Source organism: Phascolarctos cinereus, unplaced genomic scaffold, assembly GCF_003287225.1.
Source record: "Phascolarctos cinereus isolate Bilbo 61053 unplaced genomic scaffold, phaCin_HiC Scaffold_726;HRSCAF=1367, whole genome shotgun sequence".
NCBI lineage: Eukaryota > Metazoa > Chordata > Mammalia > Diprotodontia > Phascolarctidae > Phascolarctos > Phascolarctos cinereus.
In genome coordinates this window covers 356,454,059-356,472,967 of record NW_027556098.1, presented here as the reverse complement: position 1 = coordinate 356,472,967, position 18,909 = coordinate 356,454,059, and the positions used below count along the sequence as shown (strand labels likewise).

The 18,909-nt window shown below is 48.7% G+C and overlaps 2 protein-coding genes across 5 annotated transcripts in view; both read left to right on the top strand.

Annotated features, from left to right (window-relative positions):
* The window catches only part of DLGAP3 (DLG associated protein 3), an 80,578-nt gene extending 78,379 nt beyond the window's left edge, over positions 1–2,199 (top strand). For both annotated transcript variants that reach the window (XM_020983710.2, XM_020983711.2), the window contains exon 12: positions 1,175–2,199. In XM_020983710.2, coding sequence (XP_020839369.1) covers positions 1,175–1,393 — 219 coding nt within the window. In that variant the 3' untranslated portion in view covers positions 1,394–2,199. The remainder of the gene's footprint in view (positions 1–1,174) is intronic.
* A 1,916-nt stretch (positions 2,200–4,115) lies between these two features.
* SMIM12 (small integral membrane protein 12) lies at positions 4,116–10,918 on the top strand. Of its 3 annotated transcripts, none has more exons than XM_020983713.2 (2): positions 4,116–4,213; positions 8,193–10,918. In XM_020983713.2, exon 2 carries the CDS (start codon positions 8,198–8,200, stop codon positions 8,474–8,476), a length of 279 nt encoding a protein of 92 aa, XP_020839372.1. In that variant the 5' UTR covers positions 4,116–4,213; positions 8,193–8,197; the 3' UTR covers positions 8,477–10,918. The 3 variants fall into 3 exon arrangements, with proteins under 3 accessions (XP_020839372.1, XP_020839373.1, XP_078013137.1); XM_020983714.2 differs by lacking the exon at positions 4,116–4,213 and adding an exon at positions 4,234–4,330; XM_078157011.1 differs by lacking the exon at positions 4,116–4,213 and adding an exon at positions 5,011–7,297.
* The last annotated feature ends 7,991 nt before the right edge of the window (positions 10,919–18,909 follow it).

Genomic DNA, 18,909 nt, shown 5'->3' with positions numbered 1-18,909 from the left:
TGATCCCCACCTCCATCCAAAGCTTGCTTCATTCTTGGGATTGTTATGGTTTTGAGAGGATCTTGGTCAGTATGTCTGTCATTATAGCTCCTATTTCATCTCTCTTGTTATTTTTTTATGTACTGGATTCTGTCTTTTTTGCTACTTCCCTTTCTTTGTTTCTGTCTGCAATGTCCATACCCCTTGGATTCTACCATTCCTGCCCTTCATGTTTGCCCCCAACACACAAACATACCATTTCCTTATATCTCGAGTCTTCTCCCTGTGATCTGTGCTCCTGTGCTTCTCCTTTTGTCCCATCCCTGACTCTTAGGTCTCCCTGCTCTCATCCTATCTGCCACCCAGGTGTGTATATGCTCTCTTGCTCTCTCTCTCTCTCTCTCTCTCCTTTTTTTTTAAATTATTTTATTTTTCCCCAGTTACATGTAAAAACAGTTTTTAACATTCATCTATATGGTCTCTTTTCTGCATCCTTGTTCCCTGAATTTTTGCTGTCCTTGCTCCTCAGATATGTCCCATCCCTACCTTTCTGATTTCTGCTTTCCTGTCTTACAGGCTTCTCATCCCTTCCCATTAAGTTTTCCTGCTGTCTACCCTCATCCCTTCCCCTCAGGTCTTCCAATTTTCCCTCTCAGTTCTCTCTCCCCCCTTCTGTCTTTCTGTTTCTCTCTCTCCATCTTTCTCTCTCTCTCTCCATTGCTCTACGTGTGTATGTTCTTTCCACATCCCTTTTCCTTGTTTCTGCCATCTGATTCTCAGTTCTGTACCATCCCTATATCTCAGGTCTCCCTAATCTTGCTCTATCTTTGCCCCTCAATGGGACTCTCTACTTTCTCATACTCTTACTACTCTCCCCTTCAATCCTTGCTCTCGTATTTTTCCTACTCACTTTCTCCCTTCCCTGGGGTCTTTAAGCTCTTTCTTCATCTTTGCCCCTTGGGTCTTCTTGCTTTCTTTCCATTCCTGTCCCTTGGGTCTTGCTTTCCTTCCTCTCTCCTTACTTTCTTAGTCTCTGCCATCCCTATTCCCTTAGATCTCCACCATCCCTGCCTTTCAGGTCTTCCTGCTCTTTCTATACCCCTACCCCTTGAGTTTCCTTCATCAGTACACCAGAGGAACCTCCCTAATCCCAGTCCCTGCCTCTCAAGTCATGTTATTCTCTCTCCCTTCACAGGAGGAGAAGAAGGTCCCTCCCCCGATACCAAAGAAGCCCTCTCGGGGGCCGGGGGTCCCAGTGAAGGATCGTTCCCTGGACTCTGTGGACCGGCAGCGGCAGGAAGCTCGGAAGAGGCTCCTAGCAGCCAAGCGGGCAGCCTCTTTCCGCCACAGCTCAGCCACAGAAAGTGCGGACAGCATAGAGATCTATATCCCCGAGGCCCAGACCAGACTGTGACCTGCCAGACCCTGCCCAAGGCCCTGCCCGCCTGCCACCTGCGGCCCCTTGTTTTCTATCTGTACTGTACATACACAGCGTAGAGGTCACTGTGATATCGGGGCCCCCCCAGGGCAGAGGTGGGCCCAGCCCTCTGTGTCCCCCCAGGAAGCCCCATGGCCCCTTGCCTTCCCAGACCCTGGCCTGGTCTGGCCCTATCACAGTTTCTGGGTTTGGTTTTTTTTACCTTCTGGGTCCCAAGCTAAGACTCCTTTGGGGGAGGAGGGAAGTCCTCCCCCCCAAACACACACCTCCTCACCTACAACTACCCCCTTGCTTCCTTTCCCCTCTGGGCCAGGGTCCCCTTCTCTGCTTTCTCCTCCACTGGCTGCCTCAGGCACTATCTTTGCCATCCTGTCCCCTTCCCTGCTGGGCCGGGCCGGGCCAGGCCCCCCGCCCTTCAGGCTCCATGTCCCTCCCTCCCCGCGGGGCTGGGCTTCGTGGGGACTGAGCTTTGTGGCTTTTAACACCCCCTTTTTATGAAGATTTCTGAACCTCCCCCCAGCAGAGGGGAATCCCCAAACCCAGCCATCCACCCTAATGGGCTGGGGATAGTGATCCCCACCCTCCCTTGCCAGGCCTGCTGGGGACCACAGTGGCTGGACCAACCCAGGAGATGCCATGCCCCATTCTCCACCTGCTGCAGGGAGGGGAGGGTGCTGGGAGAGGTGGGAGGCTTCCCCTCCCCCTCAACTCCCATTCCCTGGACCCACCTTGACTATACCAGGAGGAATAAAGCGGCGGTGGAAGCATCGCCCAGCACAGGAGCCATGCTCTTATGCTCTCTCTTTCAGCAGGGACCCCTTCTTGCCCTCCCTCCCTCAGTGAGGAACCTACACCCATCTCCCAAGGGCCTGGGACATCTGGGAAGAGGGCATCTGCTGTGTGTGTGTGTGTGTGTGTGTGTGTGTGTGTGTGTGTGTGTGTGTTTGTAGGGGATGTAACAAGGACTTGAGCACCAGATTTTTCTCCTGATGGGAGCCCACGTATGTCCTTTCTCCCCTTCCTCTTCCAGTCCAGTGATCTCTGAATAGGGCTATCCCTGCTCCAGAGTAAAGCCTAGATCCCTTGCTCATTCTAAGCCAGGATGGTCCCTGAGACCCCTAGTCAAGAAGTCCCTTTGCCAAAAAAATTACCCTTTCCTTCCCTTCCAAGGCCTACAGCTTCCACACTTCCACAAGGATGCTGCCTTCAGCTGTCACAGTGAGCCCAGAACCTCTCCTAAGGGGTTCACCTCCTCAGTCAGCCTGACACTCAGTCCACTTCCCTTTCTCTCTCTGCTTGAGGCTCTGGCCTTGCCAGCTTGCTGCTACCACCCAATTCTTTCTGTCAGGGAGAGTAAAACCCTTTATCTGTTCATGTCAGAGCAGGGAAAGCCAAGGACAGCTTGTGCAGTGGAGCAAGCTCTAGCTCAGGAGTCCAGAAGACCTGGATTTGAGTCTTGGCTAATATTCCCTTGCTGTGTGACCTTGGGCAAGTCTCTTATCCTCTAGGAGTCTTGCTTTCCATATCTGTACGATGAGAGGATTTGCCTGGATGTTCTCTGAGTTCCCTTCCATCTCCAACATTCATAGATTCTTTGTTAAGAAGAACCAAACCCAACAAGATCAGGAAGAAGGAGGAATTTAAAGAGAACAAGGTTTCAATTCAATACATTACTCATATTCCCTAAACCCTTTCCTGAAGCCTCCTGAGTGCACAGCCACCTTTGGGGAATGGGACTAGAAAGAGATGGAAAAAGTTTAGGTCCTTGCCCTTGGGAAACTCATGATCCATTAGAGTCTATGTAACTTAGCTAATAAGGAGACAGAGCAGGGAGATCTGAGGGGTAAAGTTGGGAGGCAGAGGCAAGAATGGGGAGAAATCTGGGTCAGTGTGTACATGTGTGTCCTTGTGACATGTAGGCAGGTTCTTGTGTTGCTGTGGGGCATTCTAAGGAGCAGCGATAGTAGAATGAGGAGAGAAACTAAAGATCTCTTAGGAAGTTGGGTTGGTGCGGCCGATCAGTGTCAACCTCTGATAGACCCTGGTTTTCAGGGGAGAGGGGGTACAGATTGGCTGCCAGCCGCAGGCTGAGTCCTGGCCCGAAGGCTGGGGTTCTCCAGGGGGTCCCCTTTGTGTCTGTGGCTCTATTCAGGTGACAGATACCCACTTCCCTGGGCCTGTTTCTTCTTATTCTGGGCTCTCCACAAGGTGGGAAGTTCCTAGGGAAGACCGACTTTCCCGGGCACATCTGGCACTTAGAGTTGTTTTTTGTGCTCAGATCTAGATTTTCCTGCCCAGGCAGTTGGTTCTGGGTTTGGAGCTTTTCTTGTGGGGCAGGGGATCCCAGAAAAACAGCCACCCCCTACCTTGCCTCAGGCAGGCTTGGACAGCTTGGCGGGTTGGCTCTGATCACCTTTGGCAACGGCTACCGTTGGTAGCCCCAGGTAACCCTGATTCAGTACGTATGGATGTCAGAGGGGACTCTATGCCCTGTTAGTAGGCAGGCCAGCAGCAAGCATTCCCCTCCCCCGGGGGGATCCCACTCAGCCCAGGGCTCTCAGGCTCAAGGTGCCCAGTTGCCTAGCTGCCTGGAAGGCTGTACCACGTGCCCACCCATTCATAAATCCCCGGGGCTCCGAAGGCACCCTCCACGCCACACCGTCAGGTGGCGCTGTCGCCTTCCTTCAGGGCGGCGCTGGCAGTCCCGGCGCAGGCGCAGGCGCAGGCGCAGGCGCCCTGCTCTCTTTCTCTCTCCCCGCAGCTTCCCTGAAACCGACCAATCCGTTCTCGAAGCGGGTAGGTCCGGCCCCGCGGGCCTCTGGGAGCGGAGTGGGGGTGGGGAAACCTGCGCAAGGCCTGCTGGCGGGTGGAGGGGGTGCGGAGCGGGGCTCGGAGTGGGGCCTAGAGGCACAGGTGAGCGTGGGGCTTCCCGGGGAGCGGGGAGTGTGTACGTGTGTCGGGGAATGAGGGAGCCCCGGCTCCAGTGGCAGCCGCACCGCCTCTCCTCCTCCCGACCGCGCTTCATGACCTTTGCCTCTTTGCCCGGCAAACCATGGGGGGTTGCGGGGAGTGTTGTAAGTTTGTGTGATAGGGAAATGAGGGAGCCCCGGCCTCAGCCCCTGCTGCGCTGTACCTCCCCTCCCCCCCTACTCTGTCACCTTTGCTCGACCCGCCCCCGGTTACCATGGCAAACTCCGGGGGCGGGGCAAAGCTTGGAAGCTCCTCCAGCAGCAGCACGCCTCAGTTTATCCCGGTGTTGCTCGTGCCAGCTCCGAGACCCGGAGAGTTCAAGGTCCCGACCCCTGGTGACGCCCAGAGGCCACGCCTTCTAAGGGGCCCTAGGAGTGATTGGGGATGTGGGTCCTGGAGAAGAGAAGGCCGGGGACCTGGGCTGCCCTTGTCACTCTGAGGTGGGGCCAAAGCACCCCCTCAGCACAGCCCCTGGAGCCACACAGTAGGCGCTTAATAGATGCTTATTGACCAAGACTAGAGTCAGGAGCAGTGGGAAGTGCGGGGCGGGGGCCGGGGTGGGGGGAAGAATTGGCAAAGGGGCCTATTTAAGCCAGAAGTCTGGAGGATCGTCCTTAACTATTTTGAGGAGAGAGAGAGAGAGCTCTGCCCAAGTGGAATGGGATGCCTGGTGTAGTGGTGAGCTCCCCATGGTTGGAAATATTCAACTGGAGATTGGACGACCCCTTGTTAGGGACGTTTATAGAAGAGATTCCTTCTCTGGGTAGGATTGGACTAGATCAGGGGTGGGGAATTTGTGGCCTCGAGGCCTCGGGTTCCCCACCTCTGGACTAGATGACTCATGTGACCGCTTCCAGCTCAGATCCTGAGTCTTGGACCTTAGGGGAGGGGAGGGGCCACTTAGACCAGCCTTTCTGCTGGTGATACTCCCCTTCCTCCCTGCAGAGTAACCCTGGGCTTGGTGCAGCCCAGCCAGCTTTGTGTTGGTGTCCATAGGTTTTTTTTTTTTAGGCAGTTGGGGTTAAGTGACTTACCCAAGGTCACACAGCTAGTAAGTGATAAGTGCTTGGTCTGTGGCAGGATTTGAGCTCAGGTCCTCCTGACTTCAGGGCCAGTTCTATATCCACTGTGCCACCTCGCTGCCCCTGTCCTTAGGTTTTGACATTACCTGGGGCTAGGGGCAGGCGGTGGCCATAAATGCTTACTGTCACGGGGTGAGAGGAGACATCAGACAGCCTCCTGGCCTCCGCTTTTTCTGTTCTACTGGGCCTTCTTCATTTACTTTCCTTTAGGACACTCGGTAAACCTTGACCTTTTTGGGCACAGGGATGTGTGTGGCACATAGTAGGCACCATATAAATGCTTCTTCCTTTCCCATAGAAGGAGGGAAGGAAGTCAGGAGGAAGGTGCTGCCTTCTGCTTGTGTGGATCCAGACCATTGTTGGATCCAGATGCTTTGAAAGCATTTAACACTCTCTCCATGTTTTGAGATTTTACTTGTCCTCCTTTCAGGTCATTTGTAGAAATACTAAGAGGTGCCTGGGCAACCCCATCAGCTATACTTCTTCACCTAGAAAAAGACCTGCTAGTTCTTAATCCTTGACAAAATATTGTTCCCCAGTCCTATGGTCATTCTTGTGGTCATATGCTATGTATGGCTAAGAGTAAGAAGGGAGAGAGTAGTGCTAGAATCCAGCACCAAGTCAACTTAATTCAGCAAGCATTGATTAAACACCTACTATGTACCAGGCCTTTTGCTGGGTGCTGTGAATACAAAGGAAAAAAATGGAAATGTTTTCTGCTTTCAAAGTGCTTAAGGTGGGAACACTGGCAGAAAAAGCACAGATATTCTATAACAGATCTCAAGTCAAGGAGGCAGTCAGTCAGCAAGCATTTATTAGGCACTTACTGTGTGTCAGGTACTATTCGAGTGCTAGAAATACAAAGAAAGACAAAAGCAGGGTAGATCCTGAGGTCAAGGATTTGGTGTCTTAACCCAGGGTTAGAAATCAGAGAAATGTGGGAAATAGTTAAAGGAGAAAACCTGGAAGCCAAAGGTAGGAATCCTTTGAGTTGTTTCTAAGAGTTCATGAAGCTGCCTCAGCATGTTCTGTCCTTAGGGCAGGATCCTTTACAGAAAGTGATCGGGGTAAATTATAGGAAAATCTCTCAGGGCTGTGAGAAGTGGTGACTAAGCTTTGTGGGGTTGGGAGGAGAGAACCTCAAACCCTACTGCTGTTTGTTATGCTCTAGAAAGGGAATTTTCAAGTCATCATTGATTTTTCCTCAGTGACTACAGTCCAGTGGAGTCAGGAAGGCTAGCAAAATGCTGTGCATCCCCAGGAAAAGGTTTTTAAACAAAATAACATTATCTTGTGTTAGAGATTGAATTTTATGTTAATATTGGGCACAAGTCTTGGTTGCTGTACCTGAATCAAAGCTTTGACATGGTTTGAAAAAGATCCGGGAAAAGCAGCTAAAATGATTATGGGAGTAGAAGAGCATCTGTAGGGGATAAATGAAAGGCCTTAAAAGAGGAAGACTGAGAAAGGGATGTGACTGAAGGTTATTCAGTCATGAAGAGAATGCATGGGATAAAACTGGGAATTGTTCCCCAAGTTCAGGAAAGTAGAACTAGGGAGCATTGGGTTAGGCAGATTGTAGGGCAGAAGGTGCTGGATTCTAGCACTACTACAGGATAGTAAACCTCGAGGTGTCTTTACCTTAGCAATTGATATAGACCAAAAAATGTGGGTTTAGAAAGAATTTAGGCAAATGTATGGTGGCCCCATAATTAACTTTGAGGTTATTTGGAAACTGCCTTTGGCTTTTTGAGATAATTGTAATGGTGAACAAATCAACTCATGGCCTTCCTATCAGAAAACAAGCAGTGGACTGGATGGATTAATGGTATGACCTATTTTGGTATTTCTTGTTCCCTTAGATTACTTAGGGGTTGGTCTTTTTCTTTAGGAGAGCCTGAGACTTCCTTTTCCTAGTCCTTCTAGCACTAATTAAGACAATAAGCCTCAAGCCCTTTGGTGTCCAGTAAGTGATAGTGGATAGTGATTGCTTAAATGGGATGTAGAATCTGAGTATGATTTTGTTCTGCTTTTTAAAAATTCAGCAGAATCTAACTATTTACAATGGTTGAGTGATGGGTTAGGGTCCTGGCCAGTTGTACCTTCTGGTTAATGGGAAGTGGTCATATATACAAGGGCTGTATTTCAGAGTAGCTACTCTTTGTTCCCTATAGTTTTGAACTTCACAGGGGAGGGAGTAGTGAGGTTGGTGTATTGACTGAGAAGTCCTTTGGGGGAGAAGGGGAAAGAGGGATGGTGAAATGCCTAAGAGCAGTTGAGGGACCCTAACCCTGCTCCACTCAGGCCTTATTTGTTAGTGTCATGAAGGTAGGAATTGGGATCAGGTTGAGTCTTCTACCAACCACATGATATGATATACCCTGGAAATTGAATTTTTGGAATAAACCGTAGCTGTTTAACTATTTTTACCTTAAAAATATAGTATAAAAGGTTAACACAAGTTCTGACGATTTGAATTTTTCTGGTAAATGGGAATTTATTTGTTGAGCACCTGGAAAATGTGAAATTAGAAGACAGCTAAATTAGGGGGTGTGGTTTTCTTTCTAAAATAATTCCCTTAGTGAGCCCTCCCAGTGATTGGGAGGGAGCTCTAACATTAATAGTTATCAGAAGTGACATGTAGCCCTTTAAGGTTTACAGTTATGATTTCACCTTCAGCAGAGGACGGTTTATCCCTAATGTTGTCTCATACCATCTTGCAGATGCCATGTGGCCTTTGTTTTGGACAGCGATTCGTACCTACGCCCCCTATGTCACCTTCCCTGTGGCCTTTGTGGTGGGGGCTGTGGGCTACCACCTGGAGTGGTTCATCAGGGGGAAGTCACCCCAGCCTGTAGAGGAGGAGAAGAGCATCTCAGAGCGTCGGGAAGACCGAAAGTTGGAAGAGCTGTTAGGCAAGGACCTCACGCAGGTGGTGAGCCTTAAGGACAAGCTTGAATTTGCTCCCAAAGCTGTATTGAACAGAAATCGTCCTGAAAAGAGTTAATGGAGGGCCCTGGGCTCCATGGTCCCTTCCAAGGCTGTGGATAAGTGGCAGTCCATGGCCACCATCTCTGTCCCACCCCTTCCTAGAACCTACATTTGGTTTACTTTGCTTCTTGTTCTGGCGCTTTCTCCACCTCCTCTCCCTTCTCCTCCCCAGCTTCCAGTCTTTCTCCCCTTGATCACCTGGTTGGTTCCATCAATATCCATAGGCACTTTGCTGCTACCACCCGATGATTAAGCTGCTGTCCAGCCTGTGGAGAGACACTATCAAAGAAAACTCATGTTCGTGGCAAGGGAGGATGCCCTTTGTCTCGTGGTGGCTACAACTGCTTAGGTTTCCTGAGCTTGGAACCCTGCTGATGGGGGAGCCAGCTTACAAGGGAACTATTCACCATGCCCCCAGTATGAGGTTGGCGGTGGCCCCATGACTGTCTTTTGATGACTAGTGAAACACCAGCTATCAGTCTCTGGGGGGAGTGTTGAGTTTGACTTTATGTGAGCACAGCCAGAACTTGGGATCAGCCTTTGTCTTCCTCCAGAGGTTGTCTAGGCCTGTGGGATGTTGCTGGTATTCCTGGGCCCAGAATGCAATTGGGGTGAATTTTAAAGCCAGTCTGTCTTTTTCTCCCATCCCATCCCATTTCCCTGTTCTTATTCTTCCTAGAAGCTCTCCCTTTGCACTCTGGAAGGGGATTGGATTCCCATGGGAAGGAGAGCTGTTGGCTGTTAGAGGGAGGCCAGGCTGTTCCCGCTGGGAGGAGGGGGATCATCTATCTGCTGAATTTGCTCGAAAACACCCCCTTTCCTGTAGAGTGCAAACCCAATTAAACTGGAGTCTGAGAACCGTGCTGCCTCTATCTCCCTGCTGGTGTGGTGGTGGGGGATTCGCGGGGTAGAAGCCCGTCAGTGACTGACCCATTGCTTCACTTGCTCAGTTGCTAGATGAGCAATAGCTGTTTTCCCAGGGATCTTTTAGCAGGTTTCTGGGGGTAGATTTTCCCAAACTCCTTTGACCACACTATTGTTTGTTGCTTGTGATCAGTTCTAGTCATCACATAGTCCTGGAGGGATCAAAAGGGGTCAGGGAGGTTTGGGGAAAATGGAGGAAATTGTTTGTCATGCTGAAAAGTTGCTGCACTTGATAGCAGACTTGATAAGCTAAACACTATTCTGGGTAATATTAGCCTTTCAGTCAGCACCATCCCAGAGTCATCTGGGAGGAGGGGGCCCTTAACAAGCGATGCCACCTTTTATACATCGGGCAAGAATTTGGAGAGGCAGACAGGGATGGGGTCGAAATCTAAGGGGAAGGCCGCCATGTTCCTCATGGCCGTCAAAAGGATGCCTCCTATCCCTCAGTTAGCATCTGTCCTAGAGATTTGGGCTTTGGGAGGGAAGATGCTGTTCCCGTTTGGGTGAAAGCTTGAAATGGCTAAGGCTGTATTTGGGAATGAGGCAGAGGCTGAGAGGGCACAAGGCAGGCCGCCATTCAGATGGCAGGCATTTATTAAGCATTCACCCTGTGCCAGGCTCTATTTAAGTACTGGCAGTCTGAAAAGCGTGCCTACCCCCAGGAGCTCACCTTCTCTTGGGGCAGCCAGCATGCAGACAACTGTTCCAATAGGATGTAGACTGGATGGGTTGGACATAGTCTCAGGCCAGACTCATTGAAGCCCTTGCATCATCATTTTGGGAAGTTACTGCTCTTGTTCCTCGGGGCATCTTGGTCCTGGGAGAGCCTTCCACCTCATTACATCTGTGGTTCGGGGCTCATAAAGCAGGGTTGGAAGAGTCTGTAGGGAATCTGCCAAGAGCTGAAGAGGCTTTTTTAGGCCCTGTAGGCTGGGGAATAGTCTTGGGGTCAGAGGGAAGATTTATTTTGTACCAGTCCTCCACATCCCGCCCCCCTTGCCCCTTGCTGTTTGTTGTAGTGGGTCGGTGCTGCCCCCTCCTGGTGGTAGTGAGCACGAGGAAGCTTACTGTTCATTTGTTTAAATTGATCCTCCCTGAGGCACATAGGATCGTAGATCATATCAGGATCGCCTCTTAGAGGAAAACTGAGACCCAGAGGCATGTCCAGGTTCACATAGGTGAACATAGTAGCTGAGCTGAGCTTTGAAACCAAGTCCTCTGACTCATAATCCAGTGCTCTTTTAATAGCCCCATGATGCCTCACCAGGCAGCAGCGCTAGATGAGGAGTAAACTATTTGAGGGCCATGTGCTATATGGCCTGTTCAGGGTTAGGGGCAGGACCTGTGGTTTCATTGATATGGGGGACTCCCGAACAAGGCAGGCTCTCACCTTCTTTGCAGTTTGTGCCTAGGTTGGTGTTGAATGTGCTGCATGGGGTCCACTATACTCCCAAGTGCCTACCAAACCAAATGAAAATGTAAATGGGAAATATTTAACTAAACAAATACAATAAAACATACATAATGTCAATATGTGGTTTTCTCAGTCAATACTCGGCCGCAGGGGCTGAAAGGATCCTTCTGTAGGATTGAGTGGCCACTGTTTCCCTGTGAGTTTGATCCCACTGGCCTAGAGCACTGAGGGGTTGAGTCACTTGCCTGAGGTCACACAGCCATCCCTGTCAGAGGTGGGTTCTGAGGTCAGCTCTCTGAAGGAAGCCATAATTACTAGGGCTCTAGCTGGCACATTTTGGATTAGTTGAGATGATTTCGTTGCCTCGGAGTCTACTTATGGCTGTAGGAGATGTCATCTGAATACCAGCTTAAGTGAAGCACCGTTGGAGGGGGAGAGAACCTGCAAAAACACCAGGCAATGGGGGACACTGACTGACGACCTAGGATTGAATCATTGGATTAACTGCCGACTGCAGCTCTTGTGGAAAGGTGACTCTGGGTCAAGCTGACTTTGGGGACTGGCATCTCCCCTTCTCTCTTCTCAGATTCTTTCTGATGGTTTTGAAATCATATTTCCTAGAAGCTGCTGCTGTCTTAACAGCAGGCCAGCGGTCCCTGATCAATAGCTCATAGTATCACTTTGACTAAGTTGCTTAAACCTCTCAGAGCCTCAGTTTCCCTTATCTGTAAAACAATGATGCTTGTATTGGGTGAACTTCGGTGCCGTGGTTAGAGAGCTGGCCTTGGAGACAGGGAGACTGGGATTGGAGTCCCACCTCTAAAGCTTGTTGTTTGTGTGCCCCTAGGCAGATCACTTCACCTTTCTGTGTGTAGGTGGCAGCCTTCACTAGGAGAGGGAGTTTCCTCACCTGGGACTTCCCTATACCAGTGAAAGTATAGGTCTGGTCTCTATCCTCTTGTAACTAAAGCGCACATTAATCAAGCTATTCCCTCAAAACGATTCTGAAGGGTTGTGCAAGGATGATGGAAAGTCTGCAGTCTGCAGGTGAAGAAAACAGGCTCCCAGATGGGAAGCCTCTTGCCCAAGATTATACATTTAATTAGTGGCAAAAGCAGGATTCAAACTTAGGACCTATTACTCAAGTCTTATGTTCTTTCCACTCTTAACAGTGGCTACATGAAGCCCAGAGAGACAGCAAAAAACTAAATTGTCATAAATCTCTCCGGCACTAATAACATTGTTTGCTAAGGGGATCCCAGGCTGCTGTCATATCCTTGACTTAAGCTGGGCCTGCCTCAGTTTGGTCACTTTCCAAAAGTTCTGATGCATTTCTGTGAGAAGCTGGGTGAGAGAACCGAGTGGTCACAGGATCATAAATCTAGAACCAGAAGGCATTTAGTAGATGCCATCTACCCAAAACCCTTCATTTTACAGATGAGGAAATTGAGGCCCAGAGTGCTTCAGTGGCTTGGCCAGTTGCCCAGGGAGATCTGAACTCTCATCCCCTGACTACAAATTCATTGTCTTTTCCACCGTGCCAAGTATATATGAGCATGAGTTAGGATTTGAATATGCTTTCTCTTGCCTGTTAATTTCCTCAAGGTGCCCTTGTTCCTTTTCTCACCAGTCTGGTTATAATTCACTGAAAACACATCAGGGTTGGTTTGTTGGTATTTTTTTTTCCCTCCTCCTCCCATTCTCCCTCTGACTGTGCTTTAGTCACTCAGCTGGTGCTGCAGACGGGGTTATCCTGTTAAAGCGTGCAGGAATCACTTCTCCACACTCTCAGCGACTTTGTGTCTGGTGCTTTTCCACTGTCTCTGGTCCCTTTCCTGTGCCTACTGCTGTGTTAGCAAGAGTGTGTGTGAACTGGGCATTGGCCAGCCTAGACCTGCCCTGGAGACTGGAGGCCCTCTGTAGGCTGTGGGACCCACTGGCCTTTGGGGGTGGCCTCTTTTGGACTGAGTTCTGGGTTCTGCCTTGGCTCCCTGGGCAGAGGAATATTGACAGTTGGGCTTCTGAAAGAAAAGCCTCTCCCTTTGCTTTTCTGCAAACTTAAGAGTCAGAAGACTGGATTTCAATTCTGGCTCTTCTGGGCTTCTGACATCTTAGAGTCTTCTGCTGTGAAATGGGGTTGGCCTGGATAACTTATAGTATTATTCACAAAATCTAAGAGCCTTTTGGTCCAGTATATACCTGAACAAGAATCCTCTCTACCATGCACTTGAACAAATGTTTAAGTAGCATTTATTTGCATGATGACTTCCAAAGAACCCGTGATCTCCCTTTCAGCATCAGATTCTTCCTGGTCTGAAGTCTGATTGATGCTTTTTCCTGGTGTGGAGGTAATCTCAGGATCTTGTAACTCCATTCAAACCAATCCAGCCTGACAAATATTTGTGATTCTTCCTATGTGCCAGAGATTCAGCAGCTAGGTAGCACTGTGCATAAGTGTTGGACTTAGTTAATCAGTAAATATTTTAAAGTGCCTACTGGGTGGCAGGCATTATGCTAAGTGCTGGGGATACAAAAAGTGGCAGAAAATAGTCCTGAGTTCAAATTATGCCTCAGATACTTAGGTCTGTGACTCTAAACAGGCCATTCAGCTTCTCAACCTTGGTTTCTTCATCTTATGGGGATAATAATAGCAGGGATTTCATAGGGTTGTTGTGAGAATCGAATAAGATAAATGCAAAGTGGTTTGCAAACCTTAATGTACTATGTAAATGTTGGTTCTTATAATTATTGTGCTGCATGCTAGGGATACAGAGGTAAAATTGAAGATCCTTGCCTTCAAAGAGATTGCGTTTGCTTGTGTCAAATGAAGTAATGGATGTGAAAGCACTTTGAAAAGTGATACTAATGTGTGGTATTCTTTTTTTAAAATAACTTTTATGGATATTTTCTGTTTCTCACATAACCATAGTATCTAATGTACCTTCCCCTCACCTTGCTGGAGAGCCATCCCATATGAAAAATCGTATTTTTTTTATAGAGGGGAAAAAGAAAAGATAACACAACTGATGGATACATTCAGAAAGTCCGAAAACACGTGCAACATAGCGTAAATGGGTGTTATTCTTAACTAGTCTTATGGAAGACGAGTAAGAGTTGAGAAACTTTCTGGAGTAGTATTCTCTAAGTCTGGTGAACAGGAGAGTAGGAAAAAGAATGGGAAAGAGTAGGAGGGGGTAGCCCTCGGGAATGCAGGTGAGGCCGGGGCTCAGCGTTTCCAGGTACAGTGTTTGTGGCTGAAGACTTCTGGAGAACATTGGGAGAACTGAATACCATATTGTTGTACAAAAACCTTCTCTTTGCTCCAGACCCTCAACCAGCTGGGGGGACTGGTAGGGTACGTTCCTGCAAATACAATGGGTTGTGATCTGAAGGTGCAGCCTAAGAGGTTGGGGAAGGACACTGTGGAGGATGGGTTTGCATAAATGTCAATGAGTAAATTTGTGTGTGTGTGTGTGTGTTGTGTGTGTGTGTGAGAGAGAGAGAGAGACTTGGAGGAGGTAGAAAGTTGGAGTTAGTGCCCATCTCCATCACCTGGGTGACTTTGGGCAAACCACAATTTCTCTGAGCCTCAGTTTTCCTCTCTGTAAAATGGGGACAATGCAACTTACCTTGGCAACCTCAAAAGAATGGTCTGGGGAAAATGAGGTAATAATTTTGAAGCTATAAAGGTCCTGTCTATAAAAATACCAGACGTTATTGCAACTTTCTAAAACCTCACTGATTTTGACTAATCAGAGTAAAGGCCCATCTGAAGTATCAGACAGTTTTAAAGAAATGAAATTTAGTTACTTTTATGTACAAAATGTTTCCAAGTCCTTTAGGAACCTACTTTAATGACTAGATAAATGTGATTTGTCATTAATGTAATGGAAGTAGTACTTTGACATGCTTGAAAACAATGAGCTTTAGGTTAACTTTGTCCCTAGGGCTTTGTTTTAGTTTACACTTTCAGTCTGCTTAACAGTGTTTTTCTTTTTCCAAAGCTAATGGCCAAAGCTAAATTTCAGTCTTCAAGTAATGACAAAGCCTTGACTGACCATGTCCTACACAATGAGTTTTTTGATTTTTTATTTTTAAAAATGTTCCTATTATTGCAGCTTCAAGAACAGCTTTCTAGGCAGAAGAATCCCAGTGCTGGCTGCACTGGCTGAGGAAGGCCCATGTCCCCGGCTCGCAGTGGTGTATGCCCAAAGGCAGAGGCCCAATAAATGCCTGTTGAATCGAGTCAGCTGGTTCTGGGGCACAGTTAGGGTAAAGGGCAGTACTTGTCCGACAGGTTATATAGATCGTGAGGACAAATCTTGGAGGGTTCTGATCACCCTTTGGCAGGGTCTTCCTCTGGACTCTGTCCTGAGGGTCTGCCTGGACCTGATTGCTTGGTTTGCTCCTGGCCTGGCCCTCTAGGTCTTTTGGTGTTGAGCTTGTGCCATTGTTATTGGTTCCATGGGGGCCAGGGGTTGTATTCCCCACAAATGAGGAATTGGGGTGGGTGGGATGGCCCACTGATCCAGGGCCCTGGTAAGACCAGGGCCAATGAAGCCCATGATGAATTTGACCTTGATGACTCTGCAGAGGGAAACAATGTCCTCAGGAAAGCATTCAGGAAACCCTTCATGTAGCAGTGATCAAAACTCTGTCTGTGGCAGCTCAGCAGGGTCTGGGCTGTGGGAAGCACTGAGGAGTCCAGCAAGGAGCTGGGCCTGAGCCCAAGGAGACTCCTAATGCATTTACCAGGTGGTAAATGTCTGAGTCATTGTGTTTGGCCTTGGAGGGTAGCAGTGAGGCCAATGGTGGAAATTACAGGGAGTCATATTGTAGTTTAAAGTAAGGAAAACTTCCTAAAAATGGAAGATGTCCAAGAATGCAATTTGCTGCCTCAGTACGTAGTGAGTTCCCCATCATTGGAGATGTTCAGGTAAAGGCTAGGCAAACTCTTTGCGAATGTTATAAGGACATTCTTGCTTCTGATAGCATTTGTTTGGACTATATTTGGACTGGATGTCCTCTTTGGTGTCTTCCAGCTCTGAGATGCTAAGATTCTTCTGAATTCACTGGGTCCATAGCTTTTGGTTCTGAGACCTAGGAGGTGGAGTGGATGGAGAATTGCTGGTCAACAGTTTGTACTGTACCTCTGTGCCTCAATCTTCTTATCTGCTTGTGAGAGAAGTATAATGATTTGTTATGGGAGAGGATGCCTCTCTATCTCTGACCCCTACCCCCCCCCCCCCCAGTTTCTATAGGAATGGGAATCTTAAAAAGATCTGGGATCCTTGTCTGTGGGACAGGCCCCCTGTTTCCTCTGTTTTCCCCATTTCCTCAGGAAATCTGGAATTAACTCACTTATATTTACATAATGCCTTCCTATCACTCTCAAAGAGCTCAAAGATTTCTACTAATCCTCCCCGGAGAGAACAATGCTGATTCTTTTCAAGTTATGGGTGGGAAAGCTCAGGCCTTCTAAAGAGAAACATCAAGTCAAGACTGGTCCTCTTGAGCTAAGGATGAGCAGTGACTTGTCCAGGGACACACAGCTGGTTAGTGCAGACCTGTGGCGAGGGCAGGCTGATTTGGGCTTTGGGGCGCCACCAAGCACCATCCTAGAGTACATGCTTTCTCCCTATTGGTGGGACCCCTTGTCCCTTGCTTTCCTATTCCCCCCAGCAGTAACCAAGCAACCATCCTTTAGCATCGTAGAAGCTTTGTGTCCCAGGGCTTACTTCATCACCATCTGTGGCCCCCCATCCCACCCCCAAGCCCTCTCCTTTCTACTTGTCCTGCCCCTGATTGCTTCAGGTGTAGAAATTCCTAGTTTTTGATTAGGTAGGGCTAGAGGCCAGAATAGAATTGCTCTCTCCTGACCTTCCTTGGCTAGCCTAGCAGCCATTAGAACGAGCCTGTGTTGTGTCCAGTGATGCCCCTCCAGGCACCCGTATATATGAGTGGCCACAGTTGCACTAGAACCCTGGCTAGGAGCCCTGAGAGCTTTCCTCTGACTTCGGAGGCATGTTCTTTTTGCCTGTCCCTGTCTCCTACCCAGTACCTCCCTAGGATACCCCACAACTCCTGCCCACCCCCCACCTCCAAAGGCTGAAGCTTTATTGTTTCAGGCTAGACAGATGAGTTCTCCTGGCAACTCCTCGCCTTTGTTTCTCTGGGCTGGTTTCCCTGAGCTCAGGAGGGCAGGAGGTCACTGTGTTTCCCACAGGCATGAGTGGTGTGTGTTTTGATTTTCAGCTCAGTGATGACAAGGTGGATTGTTTTGCCCCTAATGTTGTCCCCTACATCTCCTGGCCTTGGCCAGCCTTCCTCTTAACGACCCCTTTTGGGGGTTCTGCTTGTGCTTAGGAGCCCAGACGTGAATATAGGTTTATAGAATCGTAGATCTGAGACCGAGAGGGACTTTAGAGATCATCTACTGTGGCCCTCTCATTTTATAGAAGGGGAAATGAAGAGGGGGTGGGGAGAGGGCTGTGGGTGGAAAGACTTATCCAAGGTCACACAGTTATACAGCACTTTCTGATCTCAGAGATACAAAAAACAGCAAAACTGAACCTGGGGAAGGTGGGTGATAGAAAAGCTATAGGACTTGGGGGGGGAGGGGGGACAGTCAGGAGTCCTCCTAAGTCTAGGACAAAGTCTGAATAACCATTCCTTGGGTATAAACAGGAAATAGCGGTGTAAACTGAAGAGCAGGTTTACGAAGCAAGTTCATGGCCAGGGTTGTGGGGGTGGGGTGGGGGCAAGAGGAAGAGTGTGATGTGACCAAAACCCTTAGAATCCCTTGGGTTCTGTGCTACCTGCCTCTTAAGAATCTGTGTTTGAATCCCACTTTTGCAGTTTGCAATGTGTATAACTTTGTGCAAGTCACTTCACTGCTTTTGCCACAGCTACCCTATTTGTAAAATGGAGTGGCTGAAATAGATGACTTCTAAAAATCGCTTCTACCTCTAATCCAATTATGCTGTGCCCTGCTGCTTTCCATCCATTCCTTCCCTCACTGCCTCTGCTTTGCTTTGAGTACGGTGTACCTCATCAGCTTTTGCCTGGGCCCTCTCTGAGGTGTCTAATTGGCATTCAGCAAGGTCTCTGGGCTTCTGTTCCGTCAGAGCTTGACCCTTTCCACAGAAGTCGGGTAACAGTGGGGAGGCTCAGAATCCAGCAGAGCCTTATCAGGCCACAAGGGTTGAAGTGAACTCCTCCCAGCCTTATCACTACCGTTGGGATACTATCCCATTGTGTCTCTGGCCTGGCTTGAGGAGGGGGGCATTTGAAGGAAGTCACATTTGGCTCACACTTATTAGCAATTCTGGGAATTCCTGGCATCCCCATGTCAGGAGAGAAGATGGTTTTACTGTAGACTTCTTAGCTGTATATCTGGTGTGTAACATCTGGAAAAAGGTGACCTTTGGAACTTTTCAGAGTTCAATGAGAAGAGCTGCTGGGGGGGGTAGGGTGGGGAAAAGGGAATGCCTGTGGTCCCTTCCCTAGGAAATCTTTGGGAGAGAGTGTCTCTGGCGACCTTCTTGGTCTTGGTGAGGTGGGCCTTGAGGGGTTTTCTATCTCTATCTCTGCCCAGCTAAGAAGAGTTCTCAGGGTGGCAGAGAGCAAGCAGGCCCTGGGAGGAAAGTCAGTGTGGGCTGATTAGGGCTGTGGTCTCTAGAGTGAAGGAACAGCCAGAGAGCCCAGTCCTTCCCTCGGCCTTTCCTCTTTCCCCTCCTTCATTATCAGGGCCAGGCTTCTTCCCAAGGTGGCTTTTTTTTTTAAATTAAAAAAAATATATTTTTTTCCTTTTTTCCCCCAGCTGGCTTTTAAAGAGTTGGTAACAGTACATGTACTGTTATGTTTTAGCCTCTTGAGGATCCCTAAAGTTGAGAGGGAAACAGTGGATGCCAGCAAATTTACCTTCCTAATTATACTTGGCTCAGTTAAGACTCCATTCCCTGAGCTCGAACCACCTGACGGTAGTGGGGTGAGGAAGGGGGGGAGCGGCAGTGGGTTTGGCCCTGCAGAGTGTCTGGGATCTAGTACCTACCACAGATAAAACCCACTACACAGCCTGCATCTGAGGAATAGAGGGGACTATGATA

Bases quoted from the DNA above. Each gene is read 5' to 3' on its own strand.
- SMIM12 (XM_078157011.1), top strand. From the start codon at position 7,252: ATGGCCTTCCTATCAGAAAACAAGCAGTGGACTGGATGGATTAATG. The intron at 7,298-8,192 runs GTATGACCTATT...ACCATCTTGCAG, and splicing joins GTGGACTGGATGGATTAATG to ATGCCATGTGGCCTTTGTTT.